General features: G+C 43.7%; 2 protein-coding genes and 1 pseudogene across 3 annotated transcripts in view; 2 read left to right on the forward strand and 1 right to left on the reverse strand.

The window, feature by feature from the left end:
- The window catches only part of EIF3A (eukaryotic translation initiation factor 3 subunit A), a 31,670-nt gene extending 19,323 nt beyond the window's left edge, over positions 1–12,347 (forward strand). The window contains exons 13-22 of one of the 2 annotated variants that reach the window (XM_061190393.1): positions 20–124; positions 216–329; positions 1,529–1,651; positions 2,188–2,341; positions 2,910–3,094; positions 5,488–5,576; positions 6,130–6,845; positions 9,250–9,475; positions 10,189–10,370; positions 11,245–12,347. In XM_061190393.1, coding sequence (XP_061046376.1) covers positions 20–124; positions 216–329; positions 1,529–1,651; positions 2,188–2,341; positions 2,910–3,094; positions 5,488–5,576; positions 6,130–6,845; positions 9,250–9,475; positions 10,189–10,370; positions 11,245–11,474 — 2,124 coding nt within the window. In that variant the 3' untranslated portion in view covers positions 11,475–12,347. Of the gene's footprint in view, positions 1–19; positions 125–215; positions 330–1,528; positions 1,652–2,187; positions 2,342–2,909; positions 3,095–5,487; positions 5,577–6,129; positions 6,846–8,331; positions 8,414–9,249; positions 9,476–10,188; positions 10,371–11,244 lie in introns of those variants that run through there. The other variant, XM_061190478.1, reaches the window with a different exon arrangement.
- Positions 12,348–12,901: 554 nt separating this feature from the next.
- LOC133093020 (voltage-dependent anion-selective channel protein 2-like) lies at positions 12,902–14,034 on the forward strand (annotated as a pseudogene).
- A 3,204-nt stretch (positions 14,035–17,238) lies between these two features.
- Positions 17,239–18,159, reverse strand: NANOS1 (nanos C2HC-type zinc finger 1). The gene has a single exon (XM_061192764.1). It carries the CDS (start codon positions 18,157–18,159, stop codon positions 17,290–17,292), a length of 870 nt encoding a protein of 289 aa, XP_061048747.1. The 3' UTR covers positions 17,239–17,289.
- Positions 18,160–22,268: the final 4,109 nt, after the last annotated feature.

Raw genomic sequence — 22,268 nt, forward strand, 5'->3', positions numbered from 1 at the left:
CGTTTGTATTACTTTTTAGGACCTTGAAGAATTGGATCCCGATTTCATCATGGCTAAACAGGTTGAACAACTGGAGAAAGAAAAGAAGGAACTTCAGGAACGCTTAAAGAATCAAGAAAAAAAGGTAGATGAAAGAACTGGTGAACTTTAACATGCCAAGTTTAAAAGAATTTTTTTTTTTTTTTTTAAACAACACTTGTTTTCATGACATTCAGATTGACTACTTTGAAAGAGCTAAACGTTTGGAAGAAATCCCTTTGATAAAGAGTGCTTATGAAGAACAGAGAATTAAAGACATGGATCTGTGGGAACAACAAGAAGAAGAAAGAGTAAGGTTTTCATTTAATTATAATATTTTCAGACTGTAAGCTATAATTAAGTCCTCTGCCAGTAATGGGAACAGAGTTTCAAATTGATTTTTGTATTCTTTTGCCAGATATGGTGCTTTAATGGCTGCATGCTAACAGATTGGTAGACAGACAGAAATATAACTCACATGCCATATAACTCACATGCCACATAATACAATTCACATGCCACGTATTTCACCAATTTAAAGTGTGCAATTGATGGTTTTAGTGTATTTACAGAATTGTGCAACCTAATTTTAGAACATACCCCAAAAGAAACTTCATACCCATTAGCAGTCACTCCGTTTTCTCTCCACTCCCTCAGCAGCCACTAATCTCCTTTCTGTCTCTAGACTTGCCTGTTTTGGATATTTCTTATAGGTGGAGTCATACAGTCCGGTTTTTTGTGACTAAACAGCTCGTTCTATAGTTTTGTTAGTCTGTATTGTATGTATTTACCTAACGATACAAAAGCAACATTTGCAAATGCTTGTAGCGGCCACATTTGTAGTAAAAATGAGTGACCTCATTCTGGTTAAAAAAATAACCACAGGCAGGAGACAACACACAGCTATGGAGGCTGCCCCTTCTTGGTTCCATTGGATTGTTGTCATTCTGGGCCTAGTGTTGCCAGTTTTTCCAGTTTTTTTAGAAGTTGTAATTTGTGTGGTAATTCTTTAAATGTATGAAATTAGAAAAAGAGAAGTGTTACAGACCAGCTAAAATGCTTAAGAGGATTTGCTCCATGTGCCCTGAAACCTTTTATTGTTTCACTTGGAGCACAAAGGAAAAGCTTTCCTATATGAATAATTCATCCTGCCTTAACCTCCAGTTGTTTTTAAGGAAGAAAATGGCGTTAAATAATAAAGCCATAGTGCCTATTATACCGTGAGGTATTTGTTATTTTGTTTTACCATATACATTTTAGTTTTTCCTCTATAAATGTTGTGGTACCATGGGGTTAAAACCGTTTCTTACAGATGCTCCAAGTCGTCTTTATCCATCTTCTGTCCCTGATTGTCTTCCTAGGGATGTGTTACCCTTCCATTTTTATGGCAGAATGGAAGGGGCAAAGGAACTTCTTGTAATTCTTCAAGAATATCTGTCAGGAATTTGGGATAAATTAGTAAGCAGATAATGAATACTTTGAAATTTAACTTTGTATCATGTATTTGCAGATTACTACAATGCAGCTAGAACGGGAAAAGGCTCTTGAACATAAGAACCGAATGTCACGGATGCTTGAAGACAGAGATTTATTTGTAACGCGGCTCAAGGCAGCACGACAGTCTGTTTATGAGGTGACAGTCTGTTTACTGGTTTCAGGGAAACATCTATTTATGAGCTTTTGGGTTTTACCTTAAGGATTCTTCTTTAACCTGGTGGTACATTCTGTCTAGAGCTAACATTTATAATCGTCATTCAAATAATATTTTAATAGAGGTATCTTGAAATTATTTCATAGGCCAAGTAACCATCACTTATGAACAGATTTTTCTGAAGGTGAAAGTGGACTGCATAAAATTTGCTTTTGATACAAGCTTTTGTTTATTCTTTGATTCAGAAAGGAAAAAACTAGATCAAAGTGTCCAGCTCTTAGTTTCTGACTTAATCATTTGATTTATTGTATAAAAATAAACCCACTGGGTATAGATAATACTGTCAGTTCAAAATTTTAAAAATTTGACATGCGAGAACTTCAGTCACTTGGAAATTTGGTTTGCTTTCTGTGGTTCCACGAAACTTGCAATGTTTTTGTAAACTTAAAACTTACTGCCAGTTTGTAGCCCTTCAAAATTTGATTGTTTTTTATTTTTTGGTAACCATTCAATTACAGGAAAAACTTAAACAGTTTGAAGAGCGATTAGCAGAAGAAAGGCATAATCGTTTGGAAGAACGTAAAAGACAACGTAAAGAAGAACGAAGAATAACCTACTATAGAGAAAAGGAAGAAGAAGAGCAGAGGAGGGCGGAAGAAAAAATGCTAAAAGGTAACTATATAGACAGACTGGAGGTGTATGGTAAGCTTGGTGATAGGTCCAGTTTATACAGTCTTACTTAGAAAATAGAGGAATGTGGAACCAAGATGATTGGCTTCTTAACTGCAACTAACTAGTTCTCAGGTTCTGACAACCCAGCTTGTAGTTTTCTGCAATTTGTTATCTGTGAGGGTGTTAGGTCCTCTGCCAGCTTATTTCCACGTTTTTGGTGTTCTTTTGAAAATTCTGCCTTTTTATTTTTTATCACTGTAGTCTACATAGTGTTAACATTTATTGAGCAACACATGCCAGATGAAGTCTCTCAGATTATCCTTTATCTGGCATCCCAGATGCTCAGGAGTTGGGGGAGGGATTCTTCTTTAGTTGTGTTGAGTGGCGTAATACTTGTTTTCTTGAATATTTCTGATATTCAAGTTTAGCTGATTGTAAACTCTTGTAAAATTCTTAAAAAGAATTTCCTTCTACATTATGCTGCCTCTTTAATACCAGAGAAGTAGACCTAGCAGTAGGGGAAGCGTGCAGGTAGGAGGCACACTTTATAACCTGATACGTTGTACAGAGCGGGAAGAGAGAGAGCGTGCTGAACGGGCGAAACGTGAGGAGGAGCTTCGAGAATATCAGGAGCGGGTAAAGAAATTAGAAGAGGTTGAAAGGAAAAAACGTCAAAGGGAGTTGGAAATTGAAGAAAGGGAACGTCGTAGAGAGGAGGAGAGAAGACTTGGTGATGATCCACTTTCTAGAAAGGTAAGTATAGACATCACTCTGTTTTTATGTGATGTGTGTTTATCAGCCAGGTCTCTTGCATGATGCATTGGTCAATGCACATGTCAGTGTCTGGGCTTGGTGTTTTAAATCACATTATTCACATTTCTTTTTAAGTCTGGTATTGCTTTGTCTTCCCAAAGACAGAAGGTTCCTAGAGGCAGTGGGGAGGGGATTAGAGTTGTCTTAGCAAAGTTTGGATTTTATAATAGGCTTCAGTTTAGAATACTTAATTCAGTAAGAACTAATCCCATGAAACTAAGTATTTGACAAAAAGTAACATAGTCATATGGAAGAGGGACTGTTTTGGTTCCTTGAAAGGAGTTACTGTGAATTAGGAGGCTGTTGTGAGGGTACTCAAAGATGAATCTGGGGGACCAGCAGTATTCAACATCCCTTTAGGAGCTTGGTAGAAATGCAGAATCTCAGGCCCAGTGCCAAATCTTCTGATTCAGAGTATGCATTTTAACAAGAGTACCAGGTGATTCAAATGCTGGTCTAACTGTTTATTTTTAATATGCATTCATGTCCAAAACTGACCTGTGTTTCTCACTTTATCTTGTGTAAAGGGGGTCTCTCTTTAATCCCCTCTTCTGGTGGTGGCATTGTTACCTACTTAACCACAGTGTTTTGAACCCCTCCCTCTCCTTTCTGTCCCTATGCTCCTGCCTTAATTCAGATTGTTTCTTTTGCCCATATTACTTACTGGTCTTACTATTTTCCCTGATCGTAATCTTCCCCAGCTTCAGATCTTCCTCTATACAGTGGCCTGCTTGGTTTTTCATAATGCATATTTGATTGTTAGCCCTGCTCTTGGTTTCAAACCTTCCTTTGAGTGGTACTCATTGCTTAGAGCCAAAGGTAAAAAACATGCCTTAGCAGTCAGGGCCTTTTATGTTTATTGCTTTTTTCATTAGCTTCATCTATCACCATATTCTTCTTAGTCACCTATACTTTAGCTATTCTGAGCTCGTTTTATGCTTTATCGTGTCTGTGCCATCTGCCTGCATGCTCTTTGTTTTTCCTGGGATGTGTCCATGCTGCCCTTTAAATAAAATACTGCTTATTTTTTAAGGTTAGAGGTGAGTAGCTGGAGGTATCTGTGCCACACCTGTATCAAATGCTTAATTTTACTGGAGGACCTGCTACTAGTTATCTATGTAGCCTTCAATTTGTTTTATAATATATAGATAGATTTTTAGTTTTGTTACTCTTGTTGCTAATTTTTATATTATGAGTATTCTTTTTCTGTTGGGCACAAAATGCTGTGTGTATGTGTGAAATCAGAGGTACAGTGTTTGATTTGCTACATCCTGTTAATTTGCTTCATCTTCTGAAGTAGATGAGGTAAATCACCCGTGGTTATGGGTTTCTAATTCTTTTCGTTAGTTTTTGAAATTCTGTGTTCATCCTTTTTTTGGTTGTTTCTGTTTGTGGGCCCCCCTCTTCCCTTTCAGTTGGAGAGTCTTTAGTTATCTGTTAATGTTTAACATGGTAACTAGTATATGCGGCTTTATTCCTGACATTTGGTTTGATGTTTTTTTATTTGCTTCCATGTCCCTGCCACTCACCCCTTCCTTTCTTTAAGCCAAACTTCAGAAGTTTTCTCAGCTCATTTGTTGTGCTTTTCTCTATTCTTTTAGTGATTACCATCTATTCTTTTCAAAGTCTAAGCTTTCAGTCTGTAAATTTTGAGAACTCTTCCCTCTCTTCAGAACAAAACAAAATTTTGAGCACACCTTAAGTTTTATTGCCTCCAGTGCTTTAAAACAGTGCTAATCTCTCTATTTAGAAATCATTTAACAGTTTCACAACCTTGTTGGCAACATGATTTAGTTTAAAATATGTTTACACTGTATATCACCTTTTCCCCTTTGCAGGTAAGTTTTTTTGTTTTGTATAGTGTATATTTTATCAAGTATTTTTGTGTATGTCTCAAAAGAGGTTTTGTTTTTCTCTCTCAGTTGAATAATGGTTCATTGGTTTGGCCAGTTCAAAGTCATCCTCCAGAAGATTAGAGACCTGTGTTCACTGTCCTAGTACATAATGGGAGGAGGGTTCTTGATAATAGTCTTGGTCTTGTTACTTTTGTAGATACTTTGCTTTATTCCTTGGAAGCTCTGAGCATATGGTCTGTTATTCACCCGTTTCGGCATGTGTGCCCTATCAGGATTCAATTTACTTAGAGCAGAAAACTTAGGGAAATTTTTTATCCTTTTCTTCTGGCCTTTCACAGTCCATCTCTTTTAATGTTTCACTTACTCTTTTCATCTCTTTGTCCTTTTGTTACTGGCTCTTTGAGATTCCTGTTCAGTTTATATGTTGATCAGTAGTGTTGCTAATGTAGTGCCTCTCATTAACTTTGCTCAATGTAGGACTCTCGTTGGGGAGATAGAGATTCAGAAGGCACATGGAGAAAAGTACCTGAAATAGATTCTGAGTGGAGAAGAGGCCCACCAGAGAAGTAAGTAGAGTTAAGGAAAATAGTACCAACAAATCATAGATCCTGTTAATATCGTATCAGTGTTTTTCTCATTTGGTTTATTTTGTAGGGGTGGGGAAAAGGGAGTCATGAAGAATTGTACGCATGTCTATTACTGAAATGTTTGCTTCAGTGCTGCTGTAATTACTGACTTATAAATATCTTGGGAAATATGTGCTTCAGTTTTTTTTGTTTTTTTTTAAATTCCCTAAACTAATAGTATTGAGGTTAGAGTGAGAATGAACAGTTGCATAACATTTTTCTCATCGTTTTGAAAGCTTGTAGTAATAGATTTAGAAATTGCTAAGGTATTCCTCATAAAGTGCAGATACCTTTTAAAGGTACTTGTCTGCTTATTGGTTTAATTGTTGATGTAAGATTTTGTGTTGTTTTTTAGTGGAACATACTCTTTTAGGAGTAGGATTAATGAATTTAGACTGAAGTGATTTTTAGAAGTGAGTAACATCACTCCCAAAAAGATCACCTGCTTTTAAGAAAATTTACTCTTAAAGATGTTTGGCTTGTTACTCTGTAGGGAGTGGAGACGTGGAGAAGGGCGGGATGAAGAGAGGCCTCAAAGAAGAGATGAAGATCGACCAAGGCGTTCGGGGGATGATGAAGAGAGAGAGTCCTCTCTTAGACCAGACGATGATCGGGTTCCCCGGCGTGGCATGGATGACGACAGAGGCCCAAGACGTGGTCCTGATGAAGATAGGTTCTCTCGCCGAGGGACAGACGATGACCGGCCTTCTTGGCGTAATGCAGATGACGACAGGCCTCCCAGACGAATTGGCGATGAAGACAGGGGTGTCTGGCGTCAGGCGGATGATGACAGACCACCTAGACGAGGACTGGATGAGGACAGAGGAAGCTGGCGAACAGCTGATGAGGACAGAGGACCTAGGCGTGGGATGGATGAGGACCGGGGTCTGCGCCGAGGAGGTGCGGATGAGGAGAGGTCATCCTGGCGGAACGCTGACGACGATCGTCCCAGGCGGGGCATGGATGATGACCGGGGTCCCAGGCGTGGGTTGGATGACGATCGAGGACCTTGGCGGAATACCGACGATGATAGATTTTCCAGGCGCAGTGCAGATGATGACAGATTTTCCAGGCGCGGTGCAGATGATGACAGGGGGCCTTGGAGAAACACGGATGATGATCGGATCTCAAGACGGGCTGATGATGATCGGATTCCTAGAAGGGGTGATGACTCAAGACCTGGTCCCTGGAGACCGTTTGTCAAACCAGGTAAAATTCTGGTATTCAAGAAACCAGATTGGATGCTTTATAGATGTAATCTGCTTGATGTGTTTGCAAATACAACGTGAAATTCTACACCAGCTAATCTCCACTGTTCTGTAGAGAATAGCAAGTTATTTCAAACAAGGAGCTCAGATCTCAGGTGACAAATTACAGTTTGATTGTTAAGTAAGAAGTGTTCTTTTCAACTGAAAAAAGTGAAATTTTAACAGATTTATGACAGAGGTTGGGCTGTATTACTACTATTTTTAGATAAACTGGTCTTTTATCTTTCCTTGAATATTTCTGCAGTGACTTTTATGTCAAAAGCTTGCCTCTGAGATCTTTCACACCAAAACAAATAGCTTCACCCCCTTTTCTGCTTTAGTGATATATGCACTTTGTTTTCCTTCTTCCTTGTTGACTGCTTCTTTGAGGTCCCTTCCTTCTGTACCTGTCCCTAAGTATCGGTGTTCTTCAGGTTCTGTCCTGGACTAGCCTCCTCATATAAATAATGAAAAACAAAATATACTTAACTAAACATTTGTCTGTACTCTTGCCAACCATGGGATTATGTTCATGAGAGGAGCCCATTTCTTTACTTTGTCAGTCTTAAGCCTGCTCATCCTTTCATACTTTTTATTATTCTTGAGTAATGTATACAGGTCTGTGACTTCTGTTACTGTCTTCTCCAGATGACTTCTCCCCTTACCTTCAGACCTGTGTTTCCAACTTTATATCGCACCTGTAAGTGTTACTGACACTTCCAACTCAACCCATCAAAACTAAACCCCCCCTTCTCCAGTACACGTACACACACACACACACACACTTCAGGGGCACCACTGTCCATCTAATTGTATAAGATGGGAGTTCTTTGCTGTTTCATCCTTTTTCTTACATCTTTTCGGTAACCATTGTAATTTGTTCTAAATGCAAATTTGAGCAGCTTCCTGCCCTTTATCCTTAGTGGTTTCTGTGGCATACTTGTGTTTCTTCTCACTTCATTCCACTGTGAAGCTTTGTGACTTTGGGAAAGCCACCTAACTTTTCTGTGCCTTGTGTAAAATGGGGATAACAGTATAGTAGATTCTCATTAATTCGTGATAGTTATGTAATATAAAGTCAGTGAATACTGAACCATTGCTCTTAAGGGAAGTACCAGGTTAGGTTTCTGTGAGCCCTCTGGTCAGTTTTTCAACCAGTCAACACATAACCTTGTTTTATTTTTCTGTTTAAAGACACTTTATTTAATGTATATTATTGATTCATTAGCATTGAACTTATGGCCAACAGCACTGTAACTCATTCCTGAAAGAAGCTTATCTAACACATGTATTTTTTCCCTAAGACATATCCATTGCCTTCTTGTGCTTGGGACTGCTGGGGCGTAGGGCTGGTGGCGCACTTAAAAACTGAAATCGCCAACAAAAAGCACAAAAATGTGAAAATGTGGCACTAACTAGATCACCAAAAGGCTACTTGTTTAAAGTAGGAGAACTGCAGCAAGAAGACGGCATTGTCTTGTTTGACCTCAGCTGACAACAGGCCCGTCAGGCGACTCAAATATTTCGTCACTCTGTACGTGTCTGCGAGCGACTTGTAAAAGTGCTAGAGTATTAATTTGGGGATTACAGATTTTAGCAAGTAGCAAATTAGCAAGTATGGAATAATCTACTTAGCTCAGTGCTATGGGTAGGATTGAATGAGCTAATACAGGCAGAGGCTTTAGACTAGTTCTGTGGCACACAGTAATATAAATGTTAGTGACTAATAATTATTAGCCTTGCAGCTGTAATACATTTTCATTGAAATCTCTGCTTCCTTTGGTTTCTTTTTGTGTGTGCGTGTGTATGTGTGTGTACATGTATATATTGTTTCTAGATTTGGACATCCCATGGCTAAGTGTGAGATATTGAGCAGGGCCAAAGGATTTATCCTTATTTCAGGGCTTTTTACGGGTGGTAAATGGTGGGGGGCATGAATGTGAAAGGAAAGAGTCTTTAGTTAGAAAGGTTTTGAAAATGTTGCAAGGTATAAATGAACTAGTAATTGGGGTTCTGCCTCTCAGAGATCTAGATCCTACCCCTCACCCTTTGAGTTTTCTGCTTAAATGAGTTGTCTTTACCATCAGAACAGATTTTTATACCTGAAATCTCTGCATATGGAACATTTAACCTAGGCTATAAAAGTTCCTATGTGTTATATGTTAGAAAAGCAATAATAGGTAGTCATAAATAGGAGTTGGTGGTTCCATGAAATGAGGTAAATGAATTTAGTTGGTTTTTTTAAAATGAGGTAGAGTGTCTTAAATTAATTAGCATTTGTAATGGTGATGGATTAACATCAAGATTCATGGCTGCCAATCTGTTTCTTGAGTGGAAAATTTTTTTTTTCTTTTTTAAAAACATAGGTGGATGGAGAGAGAAAGAAAAAGCCAGAGAAGAGAGTTGGGGTCCACCTCGAGAATCGAGACCATCAGAAGACCGTGAATGGGATAGGGAAAAAGAGAGAGACCGAGATAATCAAGATCGCGATGAGAACGACAGGGACCCGGAGAGAGAAAGAGACAGAGAGAGGGAGAGGGAGAGGGACAGAGAGAGAGATGGGGATCGCGAGGACCGCTTCAGACGGCCGAGGTTTGATATTCTAATTAAAAGAAGTGTCTGTGGCATTACACTTAGGATTCTTTTCATGCTCTCTTATGCATTCCCAACTGTTTTCGAAAAATGGTGCTCATCCCCTTCACTCCCCCCAATTTATCTAGTAGAATCATAGTGTAGATTTAAAAAAATTTAGAGGTCATGTTAATTGAACCAGTTCCCTCTCTACAGAGTGAGGACATGGAGGCTGGAGCTGTGTGGCTGGCTGTGGGCTGTGTAGCTCTATGGCAGTGGAACCAGTCGAGGTTCTTCACTGCCAATTGCTTTTCCCTTGTGGTTGAGGTCAGTTTATTGCCTTTAAATTATTAAAAGCCTCTTTACTTTTATTAGTAGTAAGAATTCTAGCTTACTTCCTCTGGTCAAAGTGGCTTTGTACTAATCTAGACCGGTACAGTTCAGTACAGTTTCCTGCAAGGATGAAAATGTCCTGTATATGTAATGTTCATATGGTAACCAGCAGTCACATTTGACTGTTGCGCATTTGGAATGAGTAATGACTACTGTGTTGGACAGTGCAGAGCCAGGTGTTCTCATTTGACCTCCATGCCTGAGGCATCAGTTTGAGGTCAAGTCACGAGTTTAAACTTTATTCCTGTTATTATTTGCTAACTTGGCTATGATATATTCACTTAAAATTAACCCGTAGAGTCTAATGACAGAACTTACCGTGTCATTTTGAATGGCTACAGGGATGAAGCTGGCTGGAGAAGAGGACCAGCTGAAGAATCTTCAAGCTGGAGAGATGCAAGTCGTCGTGACGATAGGGATCGGGATGACCGCCGTCGTGAGAGAGATGAGCGCCGTGATCTAAGAGAAAGACGAGATGACAGAGACCGAAGAGGACCTCCTCTCAGACCAGAGCGTGAGGAAGGTAGAGATGTTCTTTCTGTATGGCCGCTGAACACTGGAGAGCCATAATAATATATGAGGGAATTCGGGGTTTTGCTATGTCTTAAATTTGTATGAACACCAAAAACAAGATGGACAAGTAGATCTTTTATTTCATTTAGAGTTCAAGGTTCTCACAAACTTACTCACTGGTTGCTTTGTGAAGTTTAGCTCATCTTTAAATTCAAAGTATAGTAGTAGACTAATTCAGTGGTGTAGTAAGCAATACCTATATTGATTTTACAAAGAGAGTTTATTTTATGTAAAGAAGGAAAAAAGTAAGGTCCTGGTAGATAAGCACAAAGTGTCAAACATTCTTTCTCTGGAATTGTAACAATGGAAGCTTTAGTGAAAAGTGCTTTGTTTAAAATGACCTTAGCACTTAAGTAGTTGCCTCACAAGCTTTTATTATTTGGTTTGTTACAACCAGATTGTAAGGGTATTTCTTCTTTGATAGCCGTAATGAAATACATTGTTTCATTTATTTGCTGTTAAATCTTCTTCAACAGGAGCCAAAAATCCTTTAAAAAATTTTTATTCAGCCAGATTTTTGTCACCTTATCCTAAATTTAAAAAAAAATTAGGACACTTCCCAGGCCAGTGATTTCCTCTTGCTTGCAAACTTATATTTCTAAGTCTGTATGTTGTTTTAAAGGTTTTTCAGAAATTGTATCAAAATGATTAAAGTGTATTTAGCTTTTATTGTTTTTTTTTTTTTTAATGAAGATTCTCTATCACTATCTTCAGTACAGGATTTCCGAGTAATTTGAGGCATTCCTTTTGCTTCAGCTCTGTTTAGTCTGAGCTAATAGCGTACAGTACAAATTTATTCTCTCTCCTTTTTTTTAAATTAAAAGTAAGTTCTTGGAGACGTGCTGATGACAGGAAAGATGACCGGGCCGAAGAGCGGGATGCCCCTCGTCGTGTTCCTCCTGCAGCTCTTTCAAGAGATCGAGAAAGAGATCGAGACCGAGACAGAGAAGGTGAAAAAGAGAAGACCTCATGGAGAGCTGAGAAAGATAGGGAATCTCTTCGTCGCACTAAAAATGAGACTGATGAAGATGGATGGACCACAGTACGACGTTAAGTCTCAAGATAATGTACTCAAACTCATGTCTTTACATAGGTTTGATCACATTCAAGGAATTATTATACTTGTGCTTCAACCAATCTAAATTGGACTCTTTAATGTCTCACCATAACACAAAAAGCATGAACTTGTATTAATTCTATGTAATAGGTTGATCATGCACCGTATCCACAGAAGGTTGGAAAACCATGCCATTTTTTGGAATTTGAGGTGTTGCATTGTTTCATCAATCATTTGTTTACAAAAAAGAAAAACTAAAAAATAAATTTAAAATGGGAATTCTTCAGGTATTCAGTAACACCTGTATCTTGGTATAGAACTGATCTTTTTTCTTTTGATTTCGAAATACCTGATAATAATTTGGAATGAAGTAAGATTCTGTTATAGAAAATGTATTTGAAGACGCTAAAGCAGAGAGCTGAAACAATTCTCACACCACTAGCGGTTGAGACATACCTCTAGGTATTTTGAGGTATTTACTATTTACTAAATTTAGAAAGTTTTTAGGTTTACTGTAAGTGCAGTAAACATTACACACACCGGATACAGAGGAATTTTCGGTAGATTTTACTTGAGAGAAGGTGAGTATAAACCAATTTGCAGTCATTATTGTAATGACAAGAATACTGCTAAAGTGTGAATCCAAAACAGATACAGCTTTTAAATTTTAAAGCATTTGGTAAACTGTTGCTGAGTTTTTTCTGTTGCCAATAGCAAACCGCTTTTCCATTTATGGAGAATTCATGCCTTTCAAGCATTTTAAATATGACAATATTTATAAATGTGTGGTTTGGAGGAATTGTTTAAATTGTTTTTCCTAATTTCCTTTCTCTTCAGGATAGATTCTTTCACCAAGTAATTTGTAGTAATGACTGTGTTGACTTCAATTTTGGAGTGTTGTAGCTATGTTAAAGATTAACTATTTGGTCTTATTGAAGCCAACACAGAACTTGCTGCTGTGTTTTTTCTTCAATGATAAATAAAATACTTAGAGAATTTGTTTTAGTGTTGATCTGTGGTTACAGTCAAAGTGTTTTGTTTATAATGCTGAGCTTGCGTATTCAGTTGGGGTTTTTTTCACTTGAGTTTTTACCAGTGCTGTTAAATTTCTCACTGTTCGGTATCAAAAGAAAATAACCTAAATATAACAGAAAGCAAATGTGGCTAGGATGTTTCCACTAAAACGTCCTCGTCTGTTCCATGATGATGAACCCCTTAGTTTCTTTGTAAAGCTATCGTCTCTGTGAGTACGGTGTGTGTGCAGTGTACATCTTGGGTTTTCCCCTGAAATTAGAAAAATCATAATTGGTTTCACAGAATGTTAGTTGCAAATTTATAGTGGCTGTAGGCACTTACATTCTTCCTGGTGTGAGAATTTCTGTTGGTATAGTCCTAAGGCCAGAAGAGGGAGTATTGATGCTTTTTTAAAACTTAATCAGATGCAGCCTCTCCTTTTCGATGTTAACAATGATAGAAACCACTTTAGAGCTGCAGCCAGACCCCGAGCGAGCTGAGCGGACTCAGCTGCTAGCGGGGCGGCAGCGGCGCCTCCCCCTCCCCCCCAGAAGACCACCGGCTCACCTCTCCCCTTGGCCTCGCCATAGCGACCTATGGACAGAACTGCCCGCAGCCAATGTGTATTCCTCCATCATATGCTGACCTTGGCAAAGCTGCCAGAGATATTTTCAACCAAGGATTTGGTTTTGGGTTGGGGAAACTGGATGTGAAAACAAAGTCATGCAGTGGCGTGGAATTCTCAACATCTGGTTCATCCAACGCAGACACTGGTAAAGTTACCGGGACCTTGGAGACCAAATATAAATGGTGTGAGTGTGGTCTGACTTTCACAGAAAAGTGCAACACTGATAATACTCTGAAATCGCTCTTGAAGACCAGATTTGTCAAGGTTTGAAACTGACATTTGATACCACCTTTTCACCAAACACAGGAAAGAAAAGTGGTAAAATCAAGTCTTCTTACAAGAGGGAATGTATAAACCTTGGTTGTGGTGTTGACTTTGATTTTGCTGGACCTGCAATCCACGGTTCAGCAGTCTTTGGTTATGAGGGCTGGCTTGCTGGGTACCAGATGACCTTTGATAGTGCCAAGTCAAAGCTGACAAGGAATAACCTTGCAGTGGGCTACAGGACTGGGGACTTCCAGCTACACACTAAGGTCAATGATGGGCCAGAATTTGGAGGATCAGTTTATCAAAAAGTATGTGAAGATCTTGATACTTCAGTAAACCTTGCTTGGACATCAGGAACCAACTGCACTCGCTTTGGCATTGCAGCTAAATATCGTTTGGATCTCACTGCCTCCACTTCTGCAAAAGTCAACAACTCTAGTTTAGTTGGAATGGGCTACACTCAAAGACTCTGAGGCCTGGTGTGAAGCTTAAACTGTCTGCTCTGGTAGATGGGAAGAGCATTAATGCTGGGGGCCACAACCTTGGGCTTGCCCTGGAGCTGGAGGCTTTAATCCAGCTGAAAGAAACCTCTGGGAATGGATATCAGAAGACATGGCCTTAATATATTTCCAGTGTGACCAGCAGGCTTCCCCCGCCTCCACCCAGGAAGGTGATCAAAACAAAGGATGATCTAAAGAGCTGTGTTTTAAATACTTAGGCAGTTACTTTTTACCTGGTTTCTAGTTGAATTGCTTATCTAGTTACCAATGCTGCAGTCCTGCAGTCACCTATACATTATTTAAATGTATTTAACTGTTAAATGCACTACCCACCAATAATGAAATAGACCTTTATGAAAACTGTGGAAAAAAACACTTTAAAAAACATTTTTCTTAATATCTGGATTTCAAACAAGTGAAAGTCTTAAAAGGTCCTCTTTTGTGAGGAGAGGGTCTTTCCTTTTGTACCAAGTGAAAAAACTTGGGGCAGTAACCTGCTCTGTCTTAAGTTATAGAACAGGACTGTACCTGGGCCATCACAGATAGGCTGCAGCAGACGATTCATTTACGCTGATTTGTTTAGATGAGTTACAGATGCGTGTCTGATAGTTACGTTTCCAGGCTAGTCTGCAAACCACCCTTCCTGCCCAGACCCTTTTCCAGACGTCCTGTTCTCCCAAGTCCTTTGTCCTGGGTATTGGAATCAGAGCACAGGATATAAAGGCAGAAGAGTCTGCAGCTGCTTGTGATCCTGCTCTCCGGTTTCCACTCTCAAGGCCTCACAACGTCACCCCCTCCCCCAGTGCTTATTCACAGGTGTCAAAGGAAAGCTGAACGACCAGCCTACTCACTGTCTTCCATGTTGCCAGTGGTTTCTGCATTTTTAGATGGGGATATTATTGCTGTCAATATGGATGGATCTGAGGGCAGAGACAGCGGCCCAAAAAAGACTCGACATCCTAGTAGTGATCCATAGTGGCTACCAGGAGGAGGTTGGCACCTATATGGTGTGGCATGATTTGGCTGTAGACTGATTCATGATTTCGTAAGTCTAATTGAAATATACAGGAAATTAATGGAATGTTCATACTGTAGCTAAGAACAGATTAGAAAATTAGGACTAACACTGAAACTTTCTTTGAAGTACATGTGTATTTGTGGTATAATTTTAAAATATAAAGCAGTCTGTGCCTGCACAGTTGGTGAAGCTCTTTTGAGGATTCCATACTTTTTTTTTTTTTTGGCCAAATATGCAGTCTGTTCTTATGAAAACAAGTAATTTCGTCACACTATTGTGGATACCTTTTAACACTTCAAAAAATTGGGTTTCTTTTACCCTAAATTTAGCTTTTCAAGTGTCTAAAACATGTTTCAGATTGAGAGTTGCTTTTAAATGTATTAGCGTGGTTAGTAAACTTTTCATAAGAGATCTCTACAAAACTACTGATATTCCCTGTTCATGCTTAAAATACTGGGAGTTAAAGTTAGCTGGAGAACAGGCAAATTTGGGGGGCTGATATGGTTAAGTCACCTTCTTAACCATATCTTCTGGTCTGGAGAATGCACCCCTCAGTTAATAATGACTCTTGAAAAGGTACAATTAGAGCAGTGGCAAGAGGTAACAGGAATTCATGTTGACCTGAAAACTCCTTAAAAAGCAAGTCTAATTTAAACTGGTATGTCTTCTAGCAAAACTGAAGAAAATAAGTTAATTTCATGGTTTTATTAAGCTACTTGAGTTCAGGCCGAGTCAAGTGGATTATTTTTTCCTGACCAAGAAATCGTCCCGTCCATCCCCCGCCCATGCACCTTCCTTTGACCAATAAACGCTCATAGCTATCCCCAGTGTTATGTACGGCAGCTTCAAATGATGTTCAAATCAGGCAAATTTGCTGCAGAGAAAGTTAGTTGTTTACCATGAAAGCAGTCTAATTTTTAATAACCTAGCTAAGCTCTCCTGGAACCTCTATAGACTAAATCTCTGGCTGGTATTTTCAGATAGTGATTTTATACATTTCAGATGACTTCATCTTAATTCATTTCCATTTTTGCCTTCTATGTCTGTCCTGATGGTAGATATGGTGTGGTACTCACTACAGTGGATTTGAAAATGAGGGTGGGAGGTTAAAGTAGGAGTCAAGCACCTTTGCTAAGGATTAGATTTAATCTCATTTATGGATAACTGGTGGGATTCCAGAAAGAGAAGGGTAATCTTCCAGTGAGAATGGGAACATGAGAGGCTGTGTTCCTTGTCTCCCGCCCCCCCCCCCCCCCAATAGTTCCTTTAATTAGTGCTTATACCAGTTTGAGGACTGCCTGTGATGCCTAAAGCCAACATAGCCCAGAGTGGAACCTTCCTGAACCCAGGTTATTACACTGACTTTCCAGAGCTCAAAAGATTCCATCTTACATTTAGTTCGAGAGGCAACAGCTGGAATGAGCTTTCCACTATTTAGGAACCCTGGAATTGAGCAATTCAGACAGTGAATTAATAGTGCTCCCTTTTGATCTGAAAGATGACAAATGTTTTGAAAAACTGGAATGGGGTGGGGGGCATAGACAAAAGGCCAAGTACCAGAGTTAAAGGCAAGACTAATGAATTAACATACTGTTACTGTATAAATGCACAAGTTTTTTTAAACAGCACCATTTTCAAGTGTATACACAACATTATAACTTGGCACGACTTTTAAAGGTGGAAAACGCTAGTTGCTCGTCCAGTAATAAAAGATCTGGTACATAAAAGGATAAGGAGCTGTATTCTACCTGCTACATCCAGCTAGGACAGAAACAAGCCACAAGGAGGGAACACCCACCCAAACTAATACTGGAAAGTTTACTAAGCCTTCACTTAATGATGCTACCAGGCAGGGGGGCTTGCTTCGCCTGGAATTATAACTGATTAAGGACAACAGAAATATTACTTGTTTGAAACAATAAAAGTCATTTTGCTGACATTCCATAAAATCGCCAGTTCAGTTAAGAGGCTTTTAAAAAAATATTCTAGACCTAGTAAAGTGCCTCCATTCATAAAATTAAACATCCAAGATTAGACTGAGACAATTTCATACTGATGCGCATCTAAAATAGGTCGACGTATAAATAAACAGCGCCTCTAAGTTGCCACATTTCAGTTAGCGGAATACCCAGCCTTCACCGTCTGGATGTGCACAAACTAGAGATAAATCAAGACTTTAGCGTCTACTCTCAACCGCTCTTCGACAGTAAAGTACTCAGTACTGTCGGCTTCCTTTGAGAAAAACAAGACGACATCCCAAGTTAAGCCAACTGCTGAGCTCCATGCTCCCCAGCAGCAAGGGAGAGTGCGCAGACCAAATACGAGAGTGGGCAGGCGGCGACCCTGGTGGCGTCAGGTGGCAACAGCAGACCGGAGCCCGGGTCCTCAACGCAGCTTCTTGCCGGGCAGGCCGTCCCTGGCGCTGCGCGGCGGCGGGCGGGCGGCGGGCGGCGGCGGCACTTTGGAGAGCGGGCAGTACTTGATGGTGTGTGCGTTGTCGCCGCTGGCGCCGCACAGGGGGCACGTGTAGCGGCGCAGCACGGGGCACAGCACTCGCCCGTCGGGTCCCTTCAGGATGTGGGTGGTGTAGAGCGCCACCGCCTCCTTGTTGTTCCGGCAGAACACGCACACCTGCAGCTCGGGCTTGAGCAGCCGGGCGGCGGCCGCCCCGGAGGCGGCGTGCAGCCTGGGCTCAGCCGCCCACGCCGCGGCCCGCTCCTCGCGCGGCGCCACTTCGGCGGTGGCAGCAGCGGCGGGCGCGCAGCCCAGCAGCACGGCGGCGGCGCGACCAGCGAACGGGCTCAGCTCGGCGAAACGCTCCTCCAGCAGCCCGGCCTCGGCGGGGTCCGCGCACAGCTCCAGCGTGCGCAGCTCCAGCGCGCCCCCCAGGTAGCGGCCCCGGGATCCCAGCTCGTCGCTGTCGTCGTCGTCGTCGTCGTAGTCGGGCGGCCCCAGCGTGGGCCCCAGTGTCCCGGGCCCGGCCCCAGCGTGGGGGGAGCAGCACGACGAGGAAGAAGAGGAGGGCGGGGAGCCGTCGCCGCCGCCGTCCCCGCCGCGGGCGCAGCCGAAGCGCGGCTCGCCGTCCACCGCCTTGGTGATGAGCGTGGCGAGCCCCAGGTAGTCGTTCCACGAGCTGAAGGGCTGCGGGTGCACCGGGCGCTGGGAGCTCACGTAGCGGGCGCTGGGCACGAGCGCCATGGGCGGGGGGGCACGGCCGCGGCGGGGCGAGCGGGGCGCCCAGGGGAAAGCCTCCATGGGCGGGCTGCGGGCCGCGCGCGCCGCCTCCCCGCCGCCGGCGCGGGCCGGACGGAAGGGACGCGCCGAGCCTGCCCGCTGGCCTGCCTCGGGGTGGGGCCGCCTCGCCGCCTTTTATCCGGCCCCGCTCCTCCCCGCCCCCGGCTTCGTCGCCTCGGCCCTGCCCCCTGCCCTCCCCCGCCCCGGCCACCTCGCCCACCTCGCCCGTGCCCCGGACCGAGGCAGAGCGGAGGCGGACGCGCGGGGGGCGGGCGGGCAGGCAGGCAGTGAGCGCGCTCCGCTCTGGCCCGCGCGGCTCCCGCGCCCCACGCGCTGCGCCAGCCTCGCCAGCTGCGGGGCGGCTTTCATTCTGGGAGTGGGCGGGCGAGGCGCCGCCTCGGGCCGCTGCGCTAATTGGCTGCCGACCTGAGCCCCCTGCGCCACGGGCGCCGCTCCGGACGCTGATTGGTGAATCGGGGGAGGGGGCGTGCCCTACCGCGTTGCTGGTAGGGGAGGGGAAAGTAGGGGAGAGGAGTACGGGAGGGGCGGCTGCTGGGGCCCGCCTTCGCCTGAGCCTTGTTCGCTGGGTTTGGAACCGGTGACCAGGCCTGGATCTCCCTCGGCCTGGTGGTGAGACCCACTTCCCAGACCTTAGTGCCTTGGGCTAGCCTTCTGCCTTCTGAGAAACCCCTTCTTTCCTCTCTCCTTCTCACCAGCATCGGCAGGAAAAGACGTGGGGAGGCAAGACTTGGCGCGACCTAAGGATGCAGTTTTTAAGTCAGAGCAGCCCAGCAATCAAGTAACTTTCGTTTGCACAGCGTTTTGGAGAGCTTTCAACTGGGTGAAATCCTCGCAGAAACCTCAGAGAGGTTCAGAGAGGTTTTGGTTCTTGCCTAGTAAGTAGTGGAAGGACGCAGGACTTTCCCACAGCACGACGCACCTCCCAACAGGTGTTCCGAGACTAGGTGGCCATTCGCTGGTGACAGGTGGGGATGCGGGCTGGGCCAGATAACCTTCCGGCCTTAGGACAGTGATTGGGGTGTGTGTGTGTGTGTGTGTGTGTGTGTGTGTGTGTGTAGCTCCCCACGCTCCCTGCCTCACCCCCAACCCCGGGTCAGGGGGCTGTATTAAAATCTGAGGTGTATGTGCAATTTGAATAACACAGTGTATTCAGCGTCACAGTTGAATACTTTGAAATGAATAAAAAAATTTTTCTAAAAAATTGGAAAATAAATCAGAAGACTTGATTAGGTGGCTGCAAGGTGGTTATGTCCTTCCCAGGAGAAGCGGCAATACATTTTTTAAAAAGATGGAAAGTAGGAAAGGTATTAGCTACTGGGAGGATTCTTGTAGGGTACTGTGGGACAGGGAAAGCGCCTCCTCTGGTGGCTGAGCTGGCAGGCAGGGTTGGCTTCATGGGGCAGGGCAGGGTTTTCCTTCCTCTCTCTGGAGGAGCTGTGGCTATTGAAACAAGGACTGGGAGGCTGGTGTTGCGGCCGTCATTAGCGGTCATTAGGCTATGCTTATGGGTCTGGCTGCGCCCAGCAGGTTTAGAATAGCCCAGGAGGGGATGCCCAGAACCTAGCGCTGGCACAGGTTAACATTAGAATGAATGAGTGAGTCAGAATGTTAGCAGTGGAAGGGATCTTTGGGATCATTCACTCCGATCTTACTTTACAGATGAAGAAAATGAGACCCAGAGAAGAGAAGGGCTCCTTTAAGGTCACACGGTGAATTTGTCACAGCCAGAACTAGGACTCAGGCCTCTTCATGACTGGCATGGTGGCCTTCCCACTATATCGTGGAACCTGAAGGTATTTCAGACTTTGTGCATGCATCAGCAGAAATCTAGTGTAGCACACAGGGAAAACTGGAAGGAGAGAAGTGAGATGGGGCCTTGTGCCTTTGGTGTGGGCCCCTGCCCTCAGGAGCAATCCAGAGGCCATGTAGCAGGCATGGGGAAGGCCTTGAGGTGGTAACGTGATGCCTGTTCTGGCGACCTGTCTGCATGTGGGGTGGAAGATATGTTTTTCAGTCTCTTCCTCACCTACTACTCCCTAACAGTTAAGTCCCCAAACCAGGCAGTGATATTCTGCACTTGCCAACCCAGTTCCTTTTCCAAGTTTGTGTTGGCACTCAAGTTAAAAAGCTATTCCTTTATTTCCTCCCGTCTCCCACCAAAAATAAATAAAAGGGCCCAGATGGCGTGGGGCTCCTGCAGAAGTGTGGCGGGTTTGCTGACACTGAACTCCGAGCTCTTACCACAAGAACGCTGGCCCCCAGAGTGGTATGAAGAATATTATTCTATAAATGGAAAATTCCTGCAGCCTGCATACTTTCAAGGTATGCAGGCTTTTCAAGTTCTGAAGACTGGAGCTACCATTCTGAGAAAAACTTCTGCAAGGAAAGTTTAAAACCGCCAGCTGCTGGGCCCACCCCCTTGGTCAGGCCAAAGAGAGGATGGCAAATAAGCGAGGCCTTCTTTCCTCCCTCACATGATTTTTTAGCCCTTGTGGTTTTGCAAGGGGAATAAACACTTTTAAGTGAACATGAATGGAAACAAATGCCTTGATTCGGAGCTACAGCCTGGGTGGGTGGGTTGTGGTGATTGTGAGATAGATGCCCTGGAGAGAAGTGAAAGGATGCTCATGTGTCCTGGGGGCCTGGCTCCGTGCTCTTTCCCTAGGCTGCTCACCTTGTCTGCTGTTGGCCTTGCCCACAGTAGGTGTTTTGCCCTGAAAGAATGTCTGGAAGTGGAGGCCAAGTTCATAAAGGCTTTTTTTTTTGGCGGGTGACACCCTGGGCCTCAGTACACTGTCAGTGACCGCAGAAAGGCTGGAGTGGCTGCCTGGTCCAGCTCTAGGGTAAATCAGCAGTTACTTTTGTCACCAAGCACAGGCCTCAGATGAGCTCTCCAGCTCTCTTTGAGGCAGTGGAACTGACTTCTGAGATGTTCTTAGATACTCCGATAGATGAAGTCTGACTGCCTTTTTGTTCCCTTTCCAGAAGTCTGGAATGAAACGGAAAGAGTCAGACTGTGACAATGTCTTCGAGGGATACCTTCAGATTGATGGAAGCAGGAAGACAGATCAGGATGGGCCTCATCTCAGAGGTTAGACAGCGTTGCTCAGTTTCTTCTGGAACGGGGCCTGTGTGGCACAAGTCGGGCAGGGCAGGGGTGGGTGGTGGGGAAGGATGCTTGGCCTCTGAGTTTCCACCTCTCCACGTGGCCCCCAGCCGCCATCCTGGGCCATTTCCTTTGCTGGCAGCAGAACTGAACCATGAGAGGCAACACACAGACCTCAGGCGTCTTGAGGCTCTTCAGAAACATGAGGTCAGCCCTAGGGAATGAGGCAGCTTGGCGGGTGTCCAGGCAGCTACAGAGACGCTGTTTGTCAGTCTCTGGGTTCCCGCTGACCCGCCTGCCAAGCTCTCGCGAGGGGCAGGAAGTGCTTTGGCTCCCCCCGCCCTGGGGCCTGGGTATGTCAGGGGCTCACTTCTGTAACGGTGTTGACTTTGTGCATGTCATGCCTCTGGCCGAGCTCAGAGGGTCCCGGGGACGGGGCTTCTGCCCTTTGGGGCTTAGAGGCGGCTGTAGTGGGTTGAGAAGCCACGTGGTGAAGTGGCGGGAGCTTGCTGGGCCAGTGGCTGGGTTTTTATCTTGGTCCTTCTGCAAAGTCGCCTGTGGCCTTGGACGCAGGACTTTACCACTCTTGGGCTCCAGCTCCTTCCTCGATCAGCGAGGGGGCTAATCATGTAAAGTGACAGCCACTTTCTCCTTCTTGCTTTCTTAATTGTGTACTGGCACAGTCTGTCCCTCGCCCTATGTGGGTGAGCTGTGATGGGTGTGAGCCAGCAGAAACAGCCTATTTTCCCTGATTTTACTAGGAGAGGGCTGGTGAGCCAGGTCCGGTCCCTGAAATATAAGGGGATGTCTGTTAGGTGGGCTCTGAGAGGGAGTTTGCTCCCTTCTTTAAAAAGAAAAGAAAAAAAAAAAAGACCAGGAACCTCACCTTCTTCTGGTCACTGGCAGGTTGTGGAGCTGAGGCAGCCCAGAGGTGACAAAAGTCTTAAGGGACAAAAAGCTGGCACACTGGTGATGGCTGCCTGGAAAAGCTATATTAAAAAAA

The sequence above is a fragment of the Eubalaena glacialis genome, chromosome 1, assembly GCF_028564815.1.
Source record: "Eubalaena glacialis isolate mEubGla1 chromosome 1, mEubGla1.1.hap2.+ XY, whole genome shotgun sequence".
Taxonomy (NCBI): Eukaryota; Metazoa; Chordata; class Mammalia; order Artiodactyla; family Balaenidae; genus Eubalaena; species Eubalaena glacialis.